The 20,290-nt window shown below is 38.7% G+C and overlaps 1 protein-coding gene across 1 annotated transcript; it reads left to right on the top strand.

The window, feature by feature from the left end:
* The first annotated feature begins 1,367 nt into the window (after positions 1-1,367).
* Positions 1,368-20,171, top strand: ska2 (spindle and kinetochore associated complex subunit 2). The gene is made up of 7 exons (XM_059351321.1): positions 1,368-1,419; positions 8,050-8,142; positions 11,708-11,884; positions 13,111-13,185; positions 15,982-16,018; positions 16,505-16,631; positions 19,544-20,171. Exons 1-7 carry the CDS (start codon positions 1,387-1,389, stop codon positions 19,668-19,670), a joined length of 669 nt encoding a protein of 222 aa, XP_059207304.1. The 5' UTR covers positions 1,368-1,386; the 3' UTR covers positions 19,671-20,171.
* Positions 20,172-20,290: the final 119 nt, after the last annotated feature.

The raw sequence follows: 20,290 nt of genomic DNA, 5'->3' as shown, positions 1-20,290 counted from the left end.
CACACATTTTGAGGTTAAAGGGCATAGGTTGCTGTATAAATAAATACTTGAAAAGGAATGCTTATTGTAGATGTGCTCCTTGTATATTATGTAGTATTATAACATTACTAGTATTAATTGGTTGAAATCTCTGAAGAATCTCATCATAGTGTACACACACCGGCAGTAGCCCCCGTGGCCCTTTCAGAATTTCCTCAGAGGAAATTTTCTAGTTATTATTATTTTCATTGCTTAAGGTACTGTATAGTACGTATGTATAATTTGTTAGCAAGAGTGCGTGAATACGTGCCCACATGCATGCATGGTTTTTATGGTTTTTGTGGTATGAAAATGGTTTTTTAGATCAAAAATGTCCACAGACAAGATTTGCACCCTGTTAGTGTACAGCTTTCATGGAAATATGAACAAAGACAATGTTTGACTTTTTCTCATGATGGGGTCATTCTAGGAAAAGTTATCAAATTTCAAGTTGAAAAAAGATCATTAGGGGGGTTTCCTGCTGTTAAACAAAGGGTTAAAATTAACAGGAGGGTTAACAGGAAAAGTTGAAAGTTTAAATGTTTTTTTCTCAGATGTTAGAGAATGTTATTACGACTGAGTATTAGGGCCACATTTAGAAAAAAAAATGTAATCACAAGATTGAAGTTGTAAATATTTAATTAATTATGAGAATAAAGTTGTAAATATTTAATTAATTACGAGAAAAAAGTTGTAAACATTTAATTAATTACGAGAATAAAGTTGTAAATATTTAATTAATTACGAGAACAAAGTCGAAAATATTGAGTTCTTTGCCAGATGGGAAAAGGTTTTCCATAATTTGGTGTCTCTAAATTTAACAGTAAATTGACCTCTCATGTCAGAAATCTCTTGAAGAAGATCTAAAGACTGACGCCTTGGATAAGAGTGAACCTGAGAATTTAAACAAAAAAAAATGTGGCCCTTATGGAAGCCCCTTTACCGCCACAAAAAAAAGAAAGATAAACCTTAGCCTTGATAATAAAAATATCCTCAAAGTAAGTCAAAATAATGAGATAAAAAGTCATAATTATCGCTTTTTATCTCATAATTTCGACTGTTTATCTCATAATTATGACTTTTTTTATCTCATAATTTTGACTTTGTATCTCCTAATTATGACATCTTTATCTCATAATTATATAGATAGGTATAGATTTTGTAAATAAAGTTTTTTTCCTTTGAAAGAAAAAAAATGCAGCCATTCCACAAAAAGACGGGCAGCAATATGGCGCACACACACACACACACACACACACACACACACACACACACAGCCTCTCGCCTTACAAGGCGGACCAATCAGATTGCTGCATTCCTGACAGCTGGCCAATAGAAGAGCCCGCATCAGGCTGAAAACTATTCAACATGGAGACAGCAGTTGAGAAGCTGGAGTTGATGGTAAGCACAGTGTCAAACTATTGTCTTTTCTGCGATATTCAGCTTCTGAAATGGCTTTTCATCCGTGTTAAACGATTCCAGAGACATTCAGCAGCTAATTAATCATCGATGAGTTATTCCTCCTGTCACAGTCAAAGCAGTCAGCTCAGCTTTTTTTCTTTGTATTAATAAACAATTCAAACTCCTTTGCGCCAGTCGGCGGCCCGTCAACCGTTAATGTTCCAGCCTCGTCTGGAACCTTCTGTCTTCTACAACTGTTACTGTTGCTAACAGCGACTGTTACTAACAGCCTGTTAGGCCAGTCCAGACGGAACGTTGTGCTGTCTACAGCCGCTTCCTCCTGTCTGCTAAATGTAATAACATGGCCACCATGAAGACATGTACACAAGAAGGCAGCGGCAGCAGCAGCAGCAGCCCGCCACACAGCTGGAGCCCGGTGTTGTGTCCTTACTGGTTTCAACACTAACTGGTACTGCCCGTACTGGTGTGTGCAGCTGTTTTCTGCCTCATTTAGCAGATTCGTCACATATTTAATAAACATATACATTCATGGAAAAAAAAATATTAGACCGCCCTTGTTTTCTCTAATTTCTTGTTCATTTTATTGTGTGGTACAACTAAAGGTACGTTTGTTTGGACAAATTAAATGATAACAAAAATAGCTAAGAGTTTAATTTAAGAGCTGATATCTAGACATTTAACATGGTTTTATTGATAATGATTTTGGTTATTACCAAGAAAACCATGAAAAATGGCTTGACAAGAAATTGAAGAAAACTATGGTCTAATATTTTTTTCCAAGATTGTATTTTTAGGTTTAACTGCATTCTGTGTCCACAAAATTCAATTCAGTCAAGGATTGTTTTGTCAAATAAGAGAAAATTATTTTTTATTTCTCCACAGTGAGAGTCAAAGCCATAGACTGACCGTGAATATAACGTCGCCACAGAGTCACATACCTGGTTCCAGTGTCTTTAGCATGTAGCTAAAACCATTGTAACTTTCCAGCGTTATTTCTAAAATAAAGCTAAATATTGATACTTGGTGGCCATGAATCGATATAATATTGCAACTCAAAATATCACAATACTGTGCTGTATGGATCCCCCCCCCCCCTCACCACTAGTATTTATTTTATGATAAGTAGCTCTCAAACATTTTTTTTATGTAGCTATAGCAAAATATTAATAAAACAGGTATAGGTAAAGTGTTTGACCAAATTATGTTGTTTTTGTCCCCAACAGCTTGCCATATTCCAGATCCGTTATATATTGTGGTTCTAGGCAGGTTTTTTAAATATGTGTTGTGTTTACACTAGAAAAGTAGAAACGAAAGCATAACAGTAGTATCTAAAAGTTATTGAGACTATTCACTCAAAACCACAAATGTGTTCCTCATATGCCCCTTTTCAGCCAACGCGAACCTAGCTCTGGTGCTGGTTCACAGTAGTTTCATCTTGCGAACGTGTCAGAACCTGTCTGCTTTTCCACAGGCTCTAGAGCCATGTCTTTACATCACTGTATACGTCTGTATATATGTCTCCATATAGCTCCAACTTCAAGCATGATAACAACAATAGTGGGGTACTTTGTCTCCTTACAAATTTTGCTCCTGGTTTTGCGAGCCTAGGTTGATATCGAAACACGACACTTGTGCTGCTGCTAGGACACAGTGCTTTGAATTTGCAGTCATAGTCAACCTCTGTGTTTTTTGTTGGTCACATTAGGGCTGTTTCCACTACCGGGTAATAGCTGGACAGTACCTGGAATGAGGCGGGTCTCACTTGCCGAAATGTCCCTAATTTGAATACGAGCAATCCGGAGTGGTCTTTTGTCACTTTTTTCGTCCCTGTTGAAGAGCAGGGTCTTTTTTCTCCCCTGAAAACAGCCTGGTTCTTGATTGGATAGATTGCTAAGTACATGACATAGTACTCTACACGACAACAACACACGCCATTTGTAAAATCCAGTGTTCCCAACTTAGCGACTTTGTTGCTAAATTTAGTGACTTTTCAGACCCCCTTAGGACTATTTTTCAAGAAAGCGACTGGAGACTAATCCAGCGACTCCTTCCTATTCACCGCCGTTACAGTTAGCTCTGAAGCAGTACAGTCTGTATGTGCTGCTGTTAAAGGAGGTGTTCATTTAGCGATCTCTGTTTGTTTACAACAAGCACCAGACACTCAGGCACAGTTAGTGATGCCGTTAATTCACAATCACTATGTTTATGATCAGCTGAGACTCTGTGCATAATTAGCCATGCTGCTTTCAGCTGCTGACGTTGTGCACAGTGTGGCCTGAGACTTTCCTGGTGGATACTTTCCCCCCTGACACAAGTGGTTCATGGTTCCAGAGCATAGACTGTATATAAATAATGGACGTAGTCACGTGACGTGACCCATTGGTTTGTGGACTGCCCGTTGGAAGCCTCGAGTTCAGCGTTATACTGGTGGCCATCTTGTGTCGCCATCTTGTTTCCGATACGCGGAGCAGACCATAATTGGACTGTGGCGGATCGCGAGGGATCTGACGACACTGACTACAGCCTCTCTACACTGGCAACAACTGAGAGAAGCCGCTGCTAATTCATGTTAGCATTAATTGGAGCATTAACTGGGATGTTAGTTTTGGCTAGCAAAAAAACAAAAACAAAATGTATCTTTCTTACCTCAGAAAACTGAGCAGCGACTCCTTGGAGCGTCTGTTAGTTCAACCAAACGCTGAACAAGACATTTTTACTGAACAAAACATTCAAATAAACTGTCATTAAGTGAAAATACAGTGTGAAAGGGTCAAAGTTATGAGACCAAACCGGTAAACGTCCTCTTTTCTATCTATATAACGTTATATATAACTTTATTGACACGTTTCCATGGATACGCATTGCTCTGCTTCTCTCCTGGTGACGGCTCGCCTTGTCAGTGACCTGTCAATCAAAGCTAGAAACGCCCCAAATCATACGATTCTTTATCTTCTATTTTCTTCTAAATGGGGCCATTATTAGAACTATTGACATCAAATTGTCTTGGAGAAGATTTTTTACTAGCGATTGAGACCATAATGTTGTCCCTGAAAATTTTTTCTGAGGTAATAAATCAAGTGAGAAGTTTTCAAATTTAGCACTGAAATGAATGTGCAGATTTCTTTTGCAGCCAAACTTAGCACCCCCTACTGGAATTTCGGTGAATTGCAGGCTTTATGCACTTCCTGGTGGCCTCCATGCTCAGGCACGGAGATTGCCGCCTGTTCCAGAGCAGCAAAAAGCTTCTCTGGACAGTTCTGCTGGCATAGAGCTGTTTTTTTTGACTGTCAAATTGCAAGGAACTGGTTCGAGATTAGGCACCAGCTCCGAACTACCTTTGGTCGAAAGGGGGTAATAGTGGCCACAAAGAAAAAGTAGCTAATTGACTGGATTGGTGGAAACCTGACCTGCTGATGGCACTAAAGGAAATGTTGGGGAATCAGCAAAGTGACCAGGATTTATCTTCTGGGGACCATGAATGTCTGTAGAAAAAAATCTCCAATAGCAGTAGATGAGATATTTCAGTCTGGACAATGTGGTAGAGGGTATACTTTATGCAGTCTAATTCTATATGATGTAGTGAAATACCTCACACATTAGTACACATTATTATTATGATACACTCACAACTAACCGAGAGAAAGTCCAACAACTGTTCCGCTGTCTGTCCAGTGCCCCTTTTATATTGTACTACTGGTGACCCTGCTAGAAAAGCAGTGCAATGTTAAAAGGGCATTGGCCAGAAATGGTTCCAAGCGATGGAAACGTTTCTAAACCCTCTTCAGCTCCAGCTGTTGGCAGGTGCTCTGACTTCATTGCACTACTGTATCAGACAGCTAGCAGTGCAATAGTATTGTCAAAGCATCTGAAAACCGCAGAGACCAGCTGCACTTACTACTTTAACACGTCTGGACTGTGTCAAGTCCAGTGGAGCAGATAGATGGAGCACGCTGTGATTTGATGGGTTGGGTGAGAGTGCGCAAGGGAAAATAGATGGTGTACAGTTTGAGTCATTGAAAAAAGATGCATACAACAATGTTTCTATGTGTCGCTACTAACCTACTCTGAGACTGTTCTATATAATCTGAACGACAACATGATCAGTCTCTTTCAAAACCACTCTGTCCTTTTAAAGAACTTCCCTTTTTAAGCATGAAGGGGAACCTATGGTGGCCTAACAAAAGTGTGAAAGGTCCTCTCTAGAGCCAGTATTATTTTTTTGTTTTCTTTGTGTCCAAGTAGAAACAACATGGAAGAGGACCCGCTCTATGGAGATATGAAGGGCTCTTTCTAAGCGAAATAGTCTTACTTTCATGTGTTTATACAGTCATGGAAAAATTTTTTTTTGACTATTTTCTTCAATTTCTTGTTCATTTTGATGTCTGGTACAACTAATCGACAGTAGTCATTTCAATATTTACTTCAAGCTCATATATGTTTCCCTGTTTTATAGTATATTCAATAAAATTAGATGAAAAATACCCCACCAATTAACTTTTATTCCACACCTAAGTTCGAGACATCACAGTTCTAACATAATATTCATATTCCTTTGTATTTATTACAGGTGTGAATCAGCAGAGGCCTCACGATATGATTTTATCCCAATACTTGAGTCACAATACGATATTATTGCGATTTTAAGCATTTTGCGATATGTTGAGTCATGCAATACAATATACAGTCATGGGAAAAATTATTAGAACACCCTTGTTTTCTCTAATTTCTTGTTCATTTTAATGCCTGGTACAACTAAAGGTACATTTGTTTGGACAAATATAATGATAACAACAAAAATAGCTGATAAGAGTTTAATTTAAGAGCTGATATCTAGACATTTTCCATGGTTTTCTTGATAATAACTAAAATCATGATCAAAAAAAACATTGGAACCATCTAGGCCCCCTCCTAGGGCGGCTGTGGCTCAGTTGGTAGAGTTGGTTGGCCCCCAACCGAAGGGTTGGTGGTTCGATCCCTGACTGCGCAGCCTACATGTCAAAGTATCCTTGAGCAAGATACTGAACCCCAAATTGCTCCCACCAGTATGAATGTGTGTGTGAAAGGGTGAATGAGGGCAGTCTGTAGTGTAAAGCGCTTTGAGTGGTCGCGAAGCAACTAGAAAAGCGCTATATAAGTGCAGGTCCATTTACCCCCCACCCCCTGGAGAAAATTTTTAAGTATAACATATTAATCTTGTGCACTTTGCGAAAAAATGTAATGTGAGGCGTTTGCTCTCATTTAGCTCTCAGTTGGGAGATACCGTATTCTAGAATTTTTTTTATCCTACTGTGTCATTTATAATTGCTGTCAACATGCTGTCCATTAGGACATGGAGCAGCCAGTCAGTGTGGAAAATAGCTGGCTAGGGGGGTCCCCCGGAGAATTTTTTTCCCATAAAAGTCCATATTTGGTGTGTAAAAATACTTTTATGTTAGCGCAGGACGTGAGACTCTGGCTGGACAGATTAGAGTCTGGCAGGCTGCCAGAGTCTAGGTCATTAATTAAAGGATCCTTCCTTGACTTTGGGATACAGCTCCTGTGTAGTGCACCATGCCTGTCACACAGCTACAAGTGTCAATCGTCAGTGTGTAGCTTTATATCACTGGCTTCTATTGAAAGTGACTTGGAGCTGGTTGCTGGTTGTGTAAACACAGCATAAATTCTACGCACGACCCCTTTAACAGCTAATGTCACTTTATGAAATACCATTTGCAAAATTTAACAAACCAGTCTCCTCAAACACCACAGTAACCATAATGGCTTTATGGCAGGGGATCGGCAACCTTTACTAACAAAAGAGCCATTGTTGGCCAAAATAACCTCGTAAGTCTAAATGAATCTACCAGCATGACTAATTTATTTATTAATATGATTTTGGAGTTTGTAATCTAAAGCTAGTGTAACTAGGGAAACTCAAAACTAGACTTGGAGTTGGCCAAATGTATAGGTTAAGGCTTTTTGAGATTTTCGTAAGCTATGATGCACATTTTAGTTGATTAATACAGTCATGGAAAAAATTATTAGACCACTGAATAATGAAGAGCTGATATCTAGACATTTTCCATGGTTTTTCTTGATAATGATTTTGGTTATTATCAAGAAAACATGAAAAATGTCTAGATATCAGCTCTTAAAATAAACTCTTATCATAAATCTTTGTTGTCATCATTATATTTGTCCAAACAAATGTACTTTTAGTTGTACCAGGCATTAAAATGAACAATAAACTGAAGAAAACAAGGGTGGTCTAATAATTTTTTCCATGACTTTATGTTACAAAGAAATGCTTTATTGTCGTATATAAGCTTAACATTTTTACAATTGACAAATACAAATTGCTTTGGGCCTACACCAATGAAAAATGAAAATGTACTTTTTTTTTTGTCACAGCCACATGGAGCCACTGTAGATGGCCTGAAGAGCCACATGTGGCTCTGGAGCCGCAGGTTGCCGACCCCTGCTTTATGGACTGATCACCTCCCTGTTTTTTTTTTTTTATCCATAGACAATGAATATGTACCTATACTTTTAGAAAAAGCAAGCCCTGTTTATGAGCCAACCAGTGTACAGCGGTGTACTACCAAAGCATAAAGCTGAGTGTCTTTGCAGTTCCAGAAGTCAGAGGCAGACCTGGAATACATCGAGAAGCGGCTGAAGTCGGACTTCATCAAGAACGCTGCAGAGAATGGATGTCCTGCTGAGGTGATAACTAAAATAACAGCTGTTATTTCTTCTCATTTTTACACACAACTAAAGATAGAACAGACTCAACACAATCTTCAGTATACAGGGTGTTCAATAACTACTGAGCTTAAAATGCAATTTACCAGTTAGGGGTGAACAATAGTTATTGCACAGTATTTGTTTCTAAAAAAAATTCTGAAAACCTCAAACACAGTTAGTAATATTGATTTTTGTACATAAAGGAACAATGCAACACAAGTCGAAATATTACAGTAAATGACTGGCGAACAGGTAACAGAACAGAACAAATCAGGACACGTAGAAGTAGCTAATACAACCCTCTGTCCTGTTTTTGTCCAAAAAAATCAAAGAACAGGTAGCTAATATGAATAAAAAATAAGATGGACAGCCCTATAATAGGGCTGGGCGATATATCGATATATTTTTAAATGTGATTTGGAATTAAACCATATTGCATTTTTTTTCTTTCTTTCTATATAAATGCCCTTACTAGGGTTTGTCATAGTTGTTTTGTAATGTTCGTTATTCTTTTCACATATAAATATATTTATTTCAGAAAAAGTTTGGCCTATTTTATTCCATAGGATATTTTTATTTAAGATATTTTTTTATTTAAATGTTTACTTTATGAAGCTTTAATTTAAAAAGAGGTACTCCTGTTATACAGTATTTATGTTCACTTAAATGAACAGTTTCAATAAAACTACTTGTGACATGTCATGTTTGGCTTTGACTGAAAATTTGATCTCACTTTGAGATAAAAATATCAGGATATATATTGTATATCGATATTCAGCCTAAATATATCAGGATATGACTTTTGGTCCATATCGCCCTATAGCCTATTTTTCTATTGTGGTCTCTGGCAAATTGACCAGATTTAACTACAGTTTTTCCTCTAACACTAGCACTTATTTGGCCACAGCCCTTATGCAACAGGTCAAATCAAATTTGTTTTGACAGAAAATCCATCTTCTTATTTGAGGAAAGTTTTATTTTCATTTTAAGAGTATTTGATGATTATCTAGAAAATACTGTGAATTGCAATTATTTTGGCCAACATTCTTGTGACAGTAAATGTTCATATTGCCTTCTGGGGAGAATCTTGCTATGGTTCATTATCACCCTCTGGTACTGTTGATTGTATCCAAAAAGGACAGCATTCACACATTAAATATAATATTTTTTATTATTATAATATTTTTTTACACTATTTAACAGTAATTGTCATCCACAAGCCATCATCATCACCATTACCATCCATTATACAGCTCTGGAAAAAATGAAGAGACCACTGCAAAATAATCCGTTTTGCTGGTTATATTATTTATAGGAATGCGTTTGAGTAAAAGGAATATGTTTGTTTCATTCTATAAAGTGCTGACAACTTTTGTTTCAAGTTTGAAATTTTATAATTTTGCCATTTAGAGCTAGCCTGGCTAACACCAGACTAATCACATTAGTCTGGAAACCAGCCGTTCATTTCTCTGTAGAGGCCAATCGTATCAGTTAAACCCGATGACGTATATAGTGCGACAGAAATTTATGTTTACATCTATGGTTTACATAGCCAGACTAGCCCATCTCTACTTCAAGACTAAAATGCTCCATTCTGCTTCTGCAACGTTTTTCTGCAGCATGTTCTGGCTTTGGCTGCTCACAGTCTACCGGCTGTGTGTGTGTGTGTGTGTGTGTGTGTCTGTGTGTCTGTGTGTCTGTGTGTGTGTGTGTGTGTGTGTGTGTGTGTCTCTGTGTGTGTCTGTGTGTGTCTGTGTGTGTCTGTGTGTGTCTGTGTGTGTGTGTGTGTGTGTGTCTGTGTGTGTGTGTGTCTGTGAGAGAGTGTTGCTTGCTGATTTGCTTCTCCAGTTCTCGCTTTCTGCAAGATTATTTATTTTTACGCCTTATTCCCTCCTCATGTCATTCAGCCACACACATCCACTGATTTTATGGGCAATAAACAAGCTGCTGCTGGTCTCTCGGCGGCTCCGCTGTCCCCCGGCTCGTAGCGAGATCACCGGGGTTACAGCAGCGAGCGGTAGCGGGGCTAGTAGGGGGACTAGTAGCGGGGCTATATAGTAGCGGGGCTAGTAGCGGCGCTAGTAGCGGCGCTAGCTAGTAGATTAGACTTTTCCCAAATCCTGTCGGAAGCAAGGCTAAAACATCCTTTTTCGAGGTGAAACAGGAGCGTAACGTCAAACGTTGTTCTTCTTTTAAAATCAACTTTCGCTCTAAACTATTTAAAACACCATCTACAGCTAAAGAGAGTTTCGCGTCTGCTGCAGCCATGTTGGATCCATAAGAAAACTACAAAACTACAAGCTTCCGTCTGCCGACTAGCACGTGTCATCGTTTTGCTGTTCCTCCCCGTTCTGTGATTGGATCCCTAAAACAGGGCTAAGGAACGGCCCTGGTTGCCAGACTGCCTTGAGGTTCGAAATGAAATTTGAGCGCGCAAGGCAGTCTGGGTATACCCAGGCTAATTTAGAGCATTTATTGGCAGAAAATGACGACTGGTCAAAATAACAAGAAAAGATGCAGTGTTTTCAGACCTCAAATAATGCAAAGAAAACATGTTCATATTCATTTTTAAACAACACAGCACTAATATTTTAACTTAGAAAGAGTATAGAAATCATTATTGGTGAGATAATCTCAATCTTTAATCACAGCAGTGTTTTTTATAATCTTCCATAAAGTCAGATATGGTTCAGGTGATCACTGTCTCTTTAAGTAGAATGAGGAGGCTCTGGAGTGCACACTGGAGTGGACTGGCTGCCACACATGTAGAGATGCTGATTTAACAAACATTTGTGAAAAGAGCCATTGTTGGCAACATTAAAGATAAAAACGACCTAACTAAGTCTAAATGAGCCTATCAACATGATGAATAGGCCATAATGAACATTTATTAATATGAAGAATGCAGCGAAGGCCAAAGTGCAAATAAGAGGCTGGACGCCAAAGAAATATTTCAGGAAATTTGGAATCGAAAGCTTGCCTATCTAGAAAAATTTAGAGGTTAAGGCACCGGGCCGTAGACTTTTGTAAGTTTCGTAAGCTATGATGCACATTTTAGTTGACTTTTTAATGCCATGCCACATATTAGCTGCACATTTTTACAATTGAAGAATACAAATTCCAATGGGCCGACGCCAATGATAAATAAAAATAAAAATGTAAAGACAAAAAAAAAACAACGTAAAAACACACACAAAAAAAACACACAAAAAACCACATAAAAACACACATAAAAACATACAAAAAAACCCACATATAAAAACGCTCATATAAAAACACACACAAAAACACATAAAAACACACAAAAAACATACATTACATTACAACTTACATTTTAAATTCGTAAAAATTTAAATAAAAATTTAAAGAAATCAGTATTCATTTGGTATAATTATTTTGTCACAGCCACAGGGAGCCACTGTAGACGGCCTGAAGAGCCACATGAGGCTCCAGAGCCTCAGGTTGCCCACCCCTGGTGTAATGAAACTTTAATTCTGATAATCCTTATCTGTGTGTACCTTCCGGTGACGGACTGTGCCTGCAGGAGAACCCGGCGAAGATCCTGGAGAATGTGAGGGCCATCAAGGCCAAACATGCAGCGCTGAGCTCACAGGTGAAGGAGATCGCGGCTGCACAGAAAGAATCCATGGACAACATCAGAAAGAACCTCAGCAGTGCCATGGATCTGGTCCAACACTTCCAACAGACGACTGATGCAGAGGTACACTCACTGTTCACACACCACTCATGTACTACACTGTACACAGAACAATGTTTGGTCTACTTAAGCTTTTGTGAATGTCACACTGAGGCTTGATGGTCTTTCTTTTTTAACTTGTGATGAACATGGTTCCTGTTAGGAATCGGCGTTGGAAGAAACCTGCCAACTCCATTATCAGTAACGTTAACGATCAATTAATTGTTTGATCGATGCATGCAAACATGCGCAAAATAAAAGATATATATATATATATATATAATACTATGCAAAAGCCTGTTTTGATAAAGGACGCTTTTATTTTGAAAAGACGAAAAGAGACTTGATCCTGTCAATTTTTAAATTAACTCAAGTGAGATTAAACTGTAAAGATAACGTCAAGGAGTTCAATAGCCGTGTTTCCACTAGGGGGGAAAGTGTCCACCGGGAAAGTCTCAGGCCACACCCTCTCTAAAGTCCTCTCACTCTACATGTCTCCACTACAAGTTAGCCCCCAGAGGGATTTAGAGACTCCAGAGGTGATGTATGGTTTTCACCGTCGCTAACTGTGCACAACATCAGCAGCTGAAAGCAGCATGGCCAATTATGCGTCTCCACTGATCATAAACATATTGATTGTGCAGAGTTAGCGATGCCGTTAATTTACAGAGTGTCTGGTGCTTCTAAAGAAACAGAGATCGCTAAGTGAACACCTCCTGTAGCAGCAGCACATACAGCAACGTGCTGCAGGTCACAGCACACTTTAACATGTCTCACTTTACTGAGGAAATGTCTGTTTTCTACAACATCAAAATAAGACATTTAAAATATTAATTAACTTAGTTAATCCAGAGAATACTTCCTCAGCTGCAACAGAGATAACTGTAGCTAACTGCTGCTAACGGCGGCGAGTAGGAAGGATTTGTTGGATTTGTCTCCAGTCGCTTTCTTGAGCTAACTAGCTAACTGCCGCTAACAGTGGCTCTTCTTAACAAGCTGGCCTCCGGCTCATTAGCGGCTCATTAAGAAGAGTAAGAAAGAGTCGCTGGATTTGTCTCCAGTCGATTTCTTGAAAAATAGTCGCTAAGGGACTAAAAAAGTCCCGACAAAAGTCGGCTCTGGACGGCTCGTATTCAAATTAGGGGCGTTTCGGCAAATGAGACCCGCCTCATTCCGGGTATTGTCCGGGCAAGTATTGTCTCATACACACAAATATATGACGTCTTTGTGTCTTTGTTACCATGCTGCAGGTTCAGCCACTGAACGAGTCCGAGCTGGAGTCATTAAAACTCCTGGGATTAGCTGTCAGTGAGACCACAACAGAGGTAAGACCCAGTCAGCTGCCAGAAACCTTCTTGTTTATTACTAACCTTTGTTACAGTTTCACTTCCTTGTCTGCATCACAACATTGCAGAGTTGGTCTTTTAGCTTGTCTTCAAATCGTTTCAAAGGAAACAAGACATTTTAGGCATCACTTTAAAACAGGGGTAGGCAACCAGCGGCTCCGGAGTCACATGTGGGTGATTCTCATGAATCTTTGACCCTTTATAACATATACAATCTAAAGTCACTGTTAAATATGAATTTAGAATCTATTTTTAAAAAATTTAAGGTATTTTCTGACATTTTTAGAGACACTGGCCCTCATTTATCAAGCGAGCTTAGAAACCAGCGCAGATCTGAGTGTATATTTCGTCTTACGACAGGGTCCACGTGGGATTTATCAAATGATCGTATCTCGCCAATCACAGCGTAAGAATGATCGGCTGTTGATAAATGTGGCGGCTTGAAACGAGCGTCATTTAAATGTCACGCCCTAATATATACCCGATTCAGAAGACTCGCCTTCAGAGTTTACGACACCGAAGGACACAATACGGCCAAAAAAAAGGATTCCCTCCCCTAAAGTCAACTTTATTAGCAAAGTGCACTGTTACAATTAACAATAGGGGCAATATAGACATATTACAGAAATATGCAGCGACAGAGGTTTATGAAATAAAAGTACTTATAGTTATAAACTCAAACAAGTTCAGTGAATATTTTACATTTGGAGCACGGACTTAAAAGTTTTCACAGCTTTTTGGTTTAAGGTAGTAAACAATGTTTTAAAGAAGTTTTAATTCCAAAAGAAGAGGAATTTCTCAGAGGCAGAAAGTGAAACGCTGACGTCCAACAGCTGCAACAAAACAAACTGGTTTTGTTTGGCAGCATAAAAAGTGAAAAGGAAGGAAATCAGTGGTGCTGTCAGCAGAGTAGCAGACTATTAAACTACCCGGCGAGGTTTGAGTAATTCATTTATACATCGTGATATATAAAGCCTAATAATCTATAAAATAGCAGAATATTGCTATTATTATGATGGAGATATATTATTCACCTCTTTACATTGACTAATAATGATGTCCTAGTCAGAGGAGTGTGTGGCAGCGCTGATTGGAAATGTTTCTATTCGGGCAGCACCGCTGGTGAAGGAGACGCTGGCGCTCCGGTGTCGGAGCTGGATAATAATAATAATAACTGTAAACAGCAGAAGACAACAACATTTAATATCCTCGGCTGGTATTCTGTTTAAAGAATTTCACAATCACAGGGTGTATTTATTTTTGGATTATGTTTTAATGATAAATGATGTAGTCTAAACATGTTTTGCTTGTCACTATTAAAAATCAAAACACCACAGAGTTTGATCACCTCCAGGCATCGATACTATAGTCTAAGATCAATTCTCCGACTCAGACGTGTGCACTTCACGCTGACTCAAATTTGCGTACACGAGCTGAGAGCAGACGTGAGATCTGATTGTACCCTCCGCTCATGTCCATATTGATAAATGCCGAGGCTTGCGTAGAAATGATCTTACGCCCACTTTACGCTCACTTTCTGACGTACGCTCATTTGGTAAATGAGGGCCACTGTGAGCAACAAAATTCATTACCGTAACACATTTTTAAATAAAAAAAACAACAAAAGGTTTCTTTTCTTTTTATTCCTTGGCAAGCACTTAAATATGCTCAAGGGTAGCTGGTATCACCAAATGTATTTTATTAAAATATACACATATTTGAATTCAATCAATACTATCATTACTGTAACATTTTACCATTTTTCTCATCAATTTTCATTCAGATTTTGTTCTTTATACATTGTTAAAAACCATAATGTTTGATTATATTCTGTTAAATTATACACTTTAAACAAATGTATATTTATTTTTATAAAGTTTATTAAATATTTATTGTATATAAGTGTGGGGAAACCATGACATTTTTATCTGGACGCATTACAGTGATGTATTTGTGAATAAAAAATATGTTTAAAAATATAGAAAATATTATTTTTACACACAACAATGAATTGTGCCTCATTATGGCTATATTGTTCATTCATATAAAAGTGAAATATATTTAGTTTAATAAAGTAGACAGACATAAATTAGACTGGCTTCATGAGAATCACCCATGTGGCTCTTCAGGCCGTCTGTCGTTTTGACCTAAATGGTATGACATTAAACGAATGAATGAAAGAAATTAATTAATTCCTTACATTTTCGTTTTTATTCACCATTGGTGTAAGCCCAAAGCAATGTGTATTCTACAATTTTAAAAATATGTAGCATATTCAGCATGAAAAAAATGTTTCAACAACTAAAATGAGCATCATAGCTATAAAAGTCTACGGCCTGGTGCCTTAACCTCTACATTTTGCCAACTTCGTCTTGTTTTGTGTTTCTCTTTCGATTCTAAACCTCCTTAGATATTTCTGCAGTGTCCAGCATCTCATTTGCACTTGGGTCCTCACTGCATTCTGACAAAATCATATTAATTTATGCTCATTATGACCTATAACTAATATTGGTAGGCTGTTTTATCTCCAAATAAGGTTTGTGGCTCCATTCCCACATTTTTTGTTTTTCTGCCCAACAATGGCTCTTTTGTTAGTAAAGGTTTCCGATCCCTGCTTTAGACTCTAGATTACTAGAAATATCTTCAGATTTACTGATAATAGAAATAACTGTTAATTGCAGCCCTAAACAAGAGTCAATATCAATTGAGGTCACGAGTCATGAGTGTGATCATTTGTCACTACTGCTGATTTCTGCTAGTGCTGTTTTCTTTCAGGAGCCTCCTGCTGAAGCAGCGTCTGCCTCCCAGCAGAGTGAGTCTGTTCTTCTTCTTTTCTGCTCTGAATACTGTTCGTCTGTCCATGACTTTAGTCCAAAACTTAAGATCATCTGACTAATCATCTAGCGCCATCATCAGCTCAATTCCTGCAATCTCACTCCCGTCACCCTCAACTGTACTTTGTCTATTTCTAATTAGAAATGATAGCATGCAAACACAACTAAACTCAGATTGTAACCAGAACACTGCAATTTAAAGGTCAGTTTGTCAGGTACTTCACAGGAACAATGAGTTCTGACTAAAACAAAAACTCAGAATTGATACTTATAATGTTGCTTAATGTTGGTTGAGTTAATTTTATTGATATGTTATAAGGGTATGTTAAATGTTAAATAATGTACATATTTCTGAAGTGAGATTCAAGGGAACTGTCCCATAAGTATAAATAAGGAAGCATTGTTCCACCATCAGGTAAGTGAGTTGAACTCCAAGCCTGACGTGTCTGTCTGTGTGTCTGCAGGCTCTGAGGATGAGGAGCTGAGTGAAGCCATGTTGGAGGCCGTTCCTGTCAGCATACGCTCCAACGTCCAGCTGGACGACCTCCAAGTGTTCTACCAGCAGCTGCAGGAACACCTCAGCAAAAACAGGTTGGGAAGCAACTACACTGACCATCTTCTAGTCTTATTCATAATACCATGTTAATATTTACACTGGAGAAGTTCACATGTACTCAGAGACCCAGGCTGTATCCCAAAGTCAAGTCCAGAGTCCTTCCTATCACTATATATATATATGTATATATATATATATATATATATATATATATATATACACTAGGGCTGTGACCACTCTCAGCTTACGAGACGAGATTTTAAGAAAACTACAATGACACAATATATGACTGGACCAACAGACTTCTATTTAACCGAGTTGCACATGTATTTTGATATGTTTCATTATAACTCTTTACATGCATGATGTAAGCATGAGCTTTTAATAAACTTCTTCCACAAATTGAAACTAAAACTAAAATTTATAAAAGTTAAAATAAAATAAATATTTCTCACACATACATTTGCACATACACACTGTACTGCTACAGAGCTAACTGTTAGCCTATTAGCAATTTGCGGACTCCGGCTCTGCAGCTGCGAAATACTACTGCAGGACTGTACCGCTTCGATTCGTTCTTGCTCTTCTTAACGAGCTGCTGGCCCCTGTGACGTCATCCTGGCTGCTTGCTGCTTCCCCTCCTTCTCCTCCTCTTCTTCTTTTCCTTTTACTGCCTCCACAGGTCACAAGTAGAAGTTGGAGAGCTCACAGATCTCGTTGATATCGTCGAGTTTAATCTCGCAAGATCTCGTCACACCCCTAAGATACACACATTAGTATAGTTGTGACATCACAACCTTGTGGAAGTCCTAATGGCTCATTTAAATGCACATTTTCTGAATATGGAGTTGGTGCATTTTTCTGTGAATTGAGTGTTTTGAAACCTCTCTCTGCTCACTATGCACATGAAATGGGACACAGAGCTGCATCATTTGATGATCAGCTGTTACAGTTAGGGCTGCAACTAACGATTATTTTCATTATCGATTAATCTGTCAATTATTTAAACGATTAATCGATTAGTTGTTCAAGTTGTTCAGTTGTTGGTCAATAAAATGTTGAAAAATATCGATGTGTTTCCCAAACCACAAGATGACGTCCTCAAATCTCTTGTTTTGTCCACAAACCAAATAGATATTCAATTTATTGTCATAAAGGAACAAAGAAACCAGAAATATTCACACTGAAGTAGCTGAAATCAGAGAATTTGGACTTAATGGGCCTCATTCACGAACCGTTCTTAAGAACAAATTTGTTCTTAAGTCCCACTTACGAAGATTTTACGAAGATTGTGGCATTCATGAATTTTGTTCTTATCCAGGATTTTTCTTAGGTAAGAACAAATCCTACGAACACTCAGGAGTACTCTTAAGCACATTTCAGTGCTGACATGTTGGCATGGTTGTGTTGTCTTCTTTTGTTAAGTTAAATAAAATACATTACAGTGAAATTTATGTCATATTTATGTATTTATTTATTCATTTCATTTTTTTTTTCATTTTAATTAAATTAAATGTGTCAAACCTTTAACATGAATCAAGTAAATTGGAAATAATGCCGTCCGTACCACCCTATTTATAGGTGGCATTTCTCCACGACCTACAAAACAATGGCATATATATTGCTGCTGCAGGAGGGCTCTGTCCGTACTGGTTCTGTTGCAAGTTGGCTCTGCGGGACTTCATCTGTGATAAAAAATAAATAAAATCAAGCCAAGGTTGCAACCCCTCAGTCCACAACCTCTGGACACAAACTCGCCACGGGCCCCTGCGTAGTGCCTACTCACGGAAAGTGTGCGCGCAAAGGCGCTCTTCCCATTACGCACATAACAACACCGGCCAACACACAACCACACAAAATAACTAGGTAATTTAGGTCTGTTTTGTTTGGCACCCGTCACGTACAGGACGATATACACATAGACGGATTATCATGACCACGAGCCCCTGTCTACACACGCATCATGTGCGCGTGCAACGTCGCTCTTTCCATTACGCACATAACACCGGCACACACAACCACACAACATTACTGTCAGTTTAGGTCTGTTTTGTTTGGCACCTGCCATGTACAGGACGATACATATATTATGGGAGAGACAGAACGCTCAAATAGCCAGCCCTTGTAGTATTAATTAAAATATAGGTAACCACCTAAAAAAACTATCAACCAGCGCATCCAGAGTGTCCCATTAATACTCTCTCTCTCCCTCGCGCTGGCCGGCGCACACAGACGCACTTACACACACAAATACAGGCACATGCCATGGGGGAGTCATGTTGTAATGGTAATAAAAAAATGCACTAAATCGCGCTAATGTGTTCAGACCGACCGTCCGACCGGGGGGACGAACACGGCACTCGGACGCCGACTCAGATACCGGCTATAGTCCTAGAAACTACTCACTTAAACCACCGGCTTTTTACTGGCCTTCTTCGAGGAAAAGTCCTTGATAAAGTAATCACAGTCCAACTCTCTGACCAGTTTGGCCTCTACGGCCAGTTACATATTGTGGTTTCAAGGTATTATTCCAGAAAATAATTTGTTTGTGTTGTTGCAACCTGCACTAAGGCTGCTAATTTTATTTATTTATTTTCCCTGTGCTCCAACGCTTTGCTTTAGGCATTCTGTTGCTGTTTCCTCTGTGTGGCGTCAACACACAGCCCTGCAGTCCTTTTTATGGGTCCTTTTATGGGCATTAATGGGTGGTTACCTATGCTAATCCTATGTTAATTAGACTCTGACGTAGGGTCTTCTTAGAAATCTTCTTAAGAAGGACTTAAGAAAGAATCTAAGAAGATTCTTAAGAAGATATTGGTGAATGAGGCCCATTGTCTTTAAAAAACTGCTCAAACCAATTATTCAATTATCAAAATAGTTGACGATTAATTCAATCGATTCTTGTTGTTGCAGCTCTAGTTACAGTATCTTTGTGTTTCCTCTGCAGCGGCTCCATCAGTGTGCAGAAGATGAAGCAGTTGAAGATGAAGGTGAGCGATGCCAAGCTGAAGGTCCTGCAGCACCTCTCTTTAGTGGAGCAGGACAAGAGAGGGAACGTTCGTCTGGTGGTGTGAGAAGGAATCAACACGTGGACACTGTTGAATGGGTGGATGTTGTCACTGTCCCACATGGAGCATGGAGGAGGATCACAGCACAGGCTCTAGGGGGATCCACCACACCGGACTCACCCAGGAAACCAGGTGTTTGCGGGTCATATTTTCAGCCCAGATGTTGTTTTCTGTTGCAATATGTTCGTCCCTGAGGAATATAAAAGCATGCGTAACTACAGAACTAAATTAAAGAATTAGTGGTGATAAATGTATGGATGTTTGGTGTGTTCCATGTCTTCATATGTTTGCATATGAGTGATCCTGATATTCCTGTATTATACAGCAGACTGATTGTATCAATCAGTCAAAGGGAATACGTATCTGTAACACTAACTGTGAGGAGAAAAATGGTAAAGATGAGGAAACAATGCTTCTTTAAGAGCAGGGATGACAGGGTTTTACAATGGTGTCTTTGTATATAATTTTTAATTCCTTAAATAAACAGCACAAAGCAAAATAAACACATTTGCAGACTGTTACAAGCCTTTTTTTGGTTTGATATTGTGTTATATTGTTTTTTATCTGTTTGTTATTTTGTAAAAAGAATTTGCTTTTGACATACTGGGGACGCCATAGTTGGCTTG

Source organism: Centropristis striata, chromosome 15 (assembly GCF_030273125.1).
Source record: "Centropristis striata isolate RG_2023a ecotype Rhode Island chromosome 15, C.striata_1.0, whole genome shotgun sequence".
Classification (NCBI taxonomy): domain Eukaryota; kingdom Metazoa; phylum Chordata; class Actinopteri; order Perciformes; family Serranidae; genus Centropristis; species Centropristis striata.
The sequence above is the reverse complement of the archived record's forward strand: the minus strand, read 5'-3'. Positions and strand labels throughout refer to the sequence as shown.

What these genes read in the sequence shown, in the direction of transcription:
- ska2 (XM_059351321.1), top strand. Translation starts at nt 1,387, where the DNA reads ATGGAGACAGCAGTTGAGAAGCTGGAGTTGATG. An exon ending in AGAATGGATGTCCTGCTGAG is followed by an intron (nt 8,143 to 11,707) that starts GTGATAACTAAA and finishes CTGTGCCTGCAG; the next exon opens with GAGAACCCGGCGAAGATCCT. An exon ending in AGCGTCTGCCTCCCAGCAGA is followed by an intron (nt 16,019 to 16,504) that starts GTGAGTCTGTTC and finishes GTGTGTCTGCAG; the next exon opens with GCTCTGAGGATGAGGAGCTG.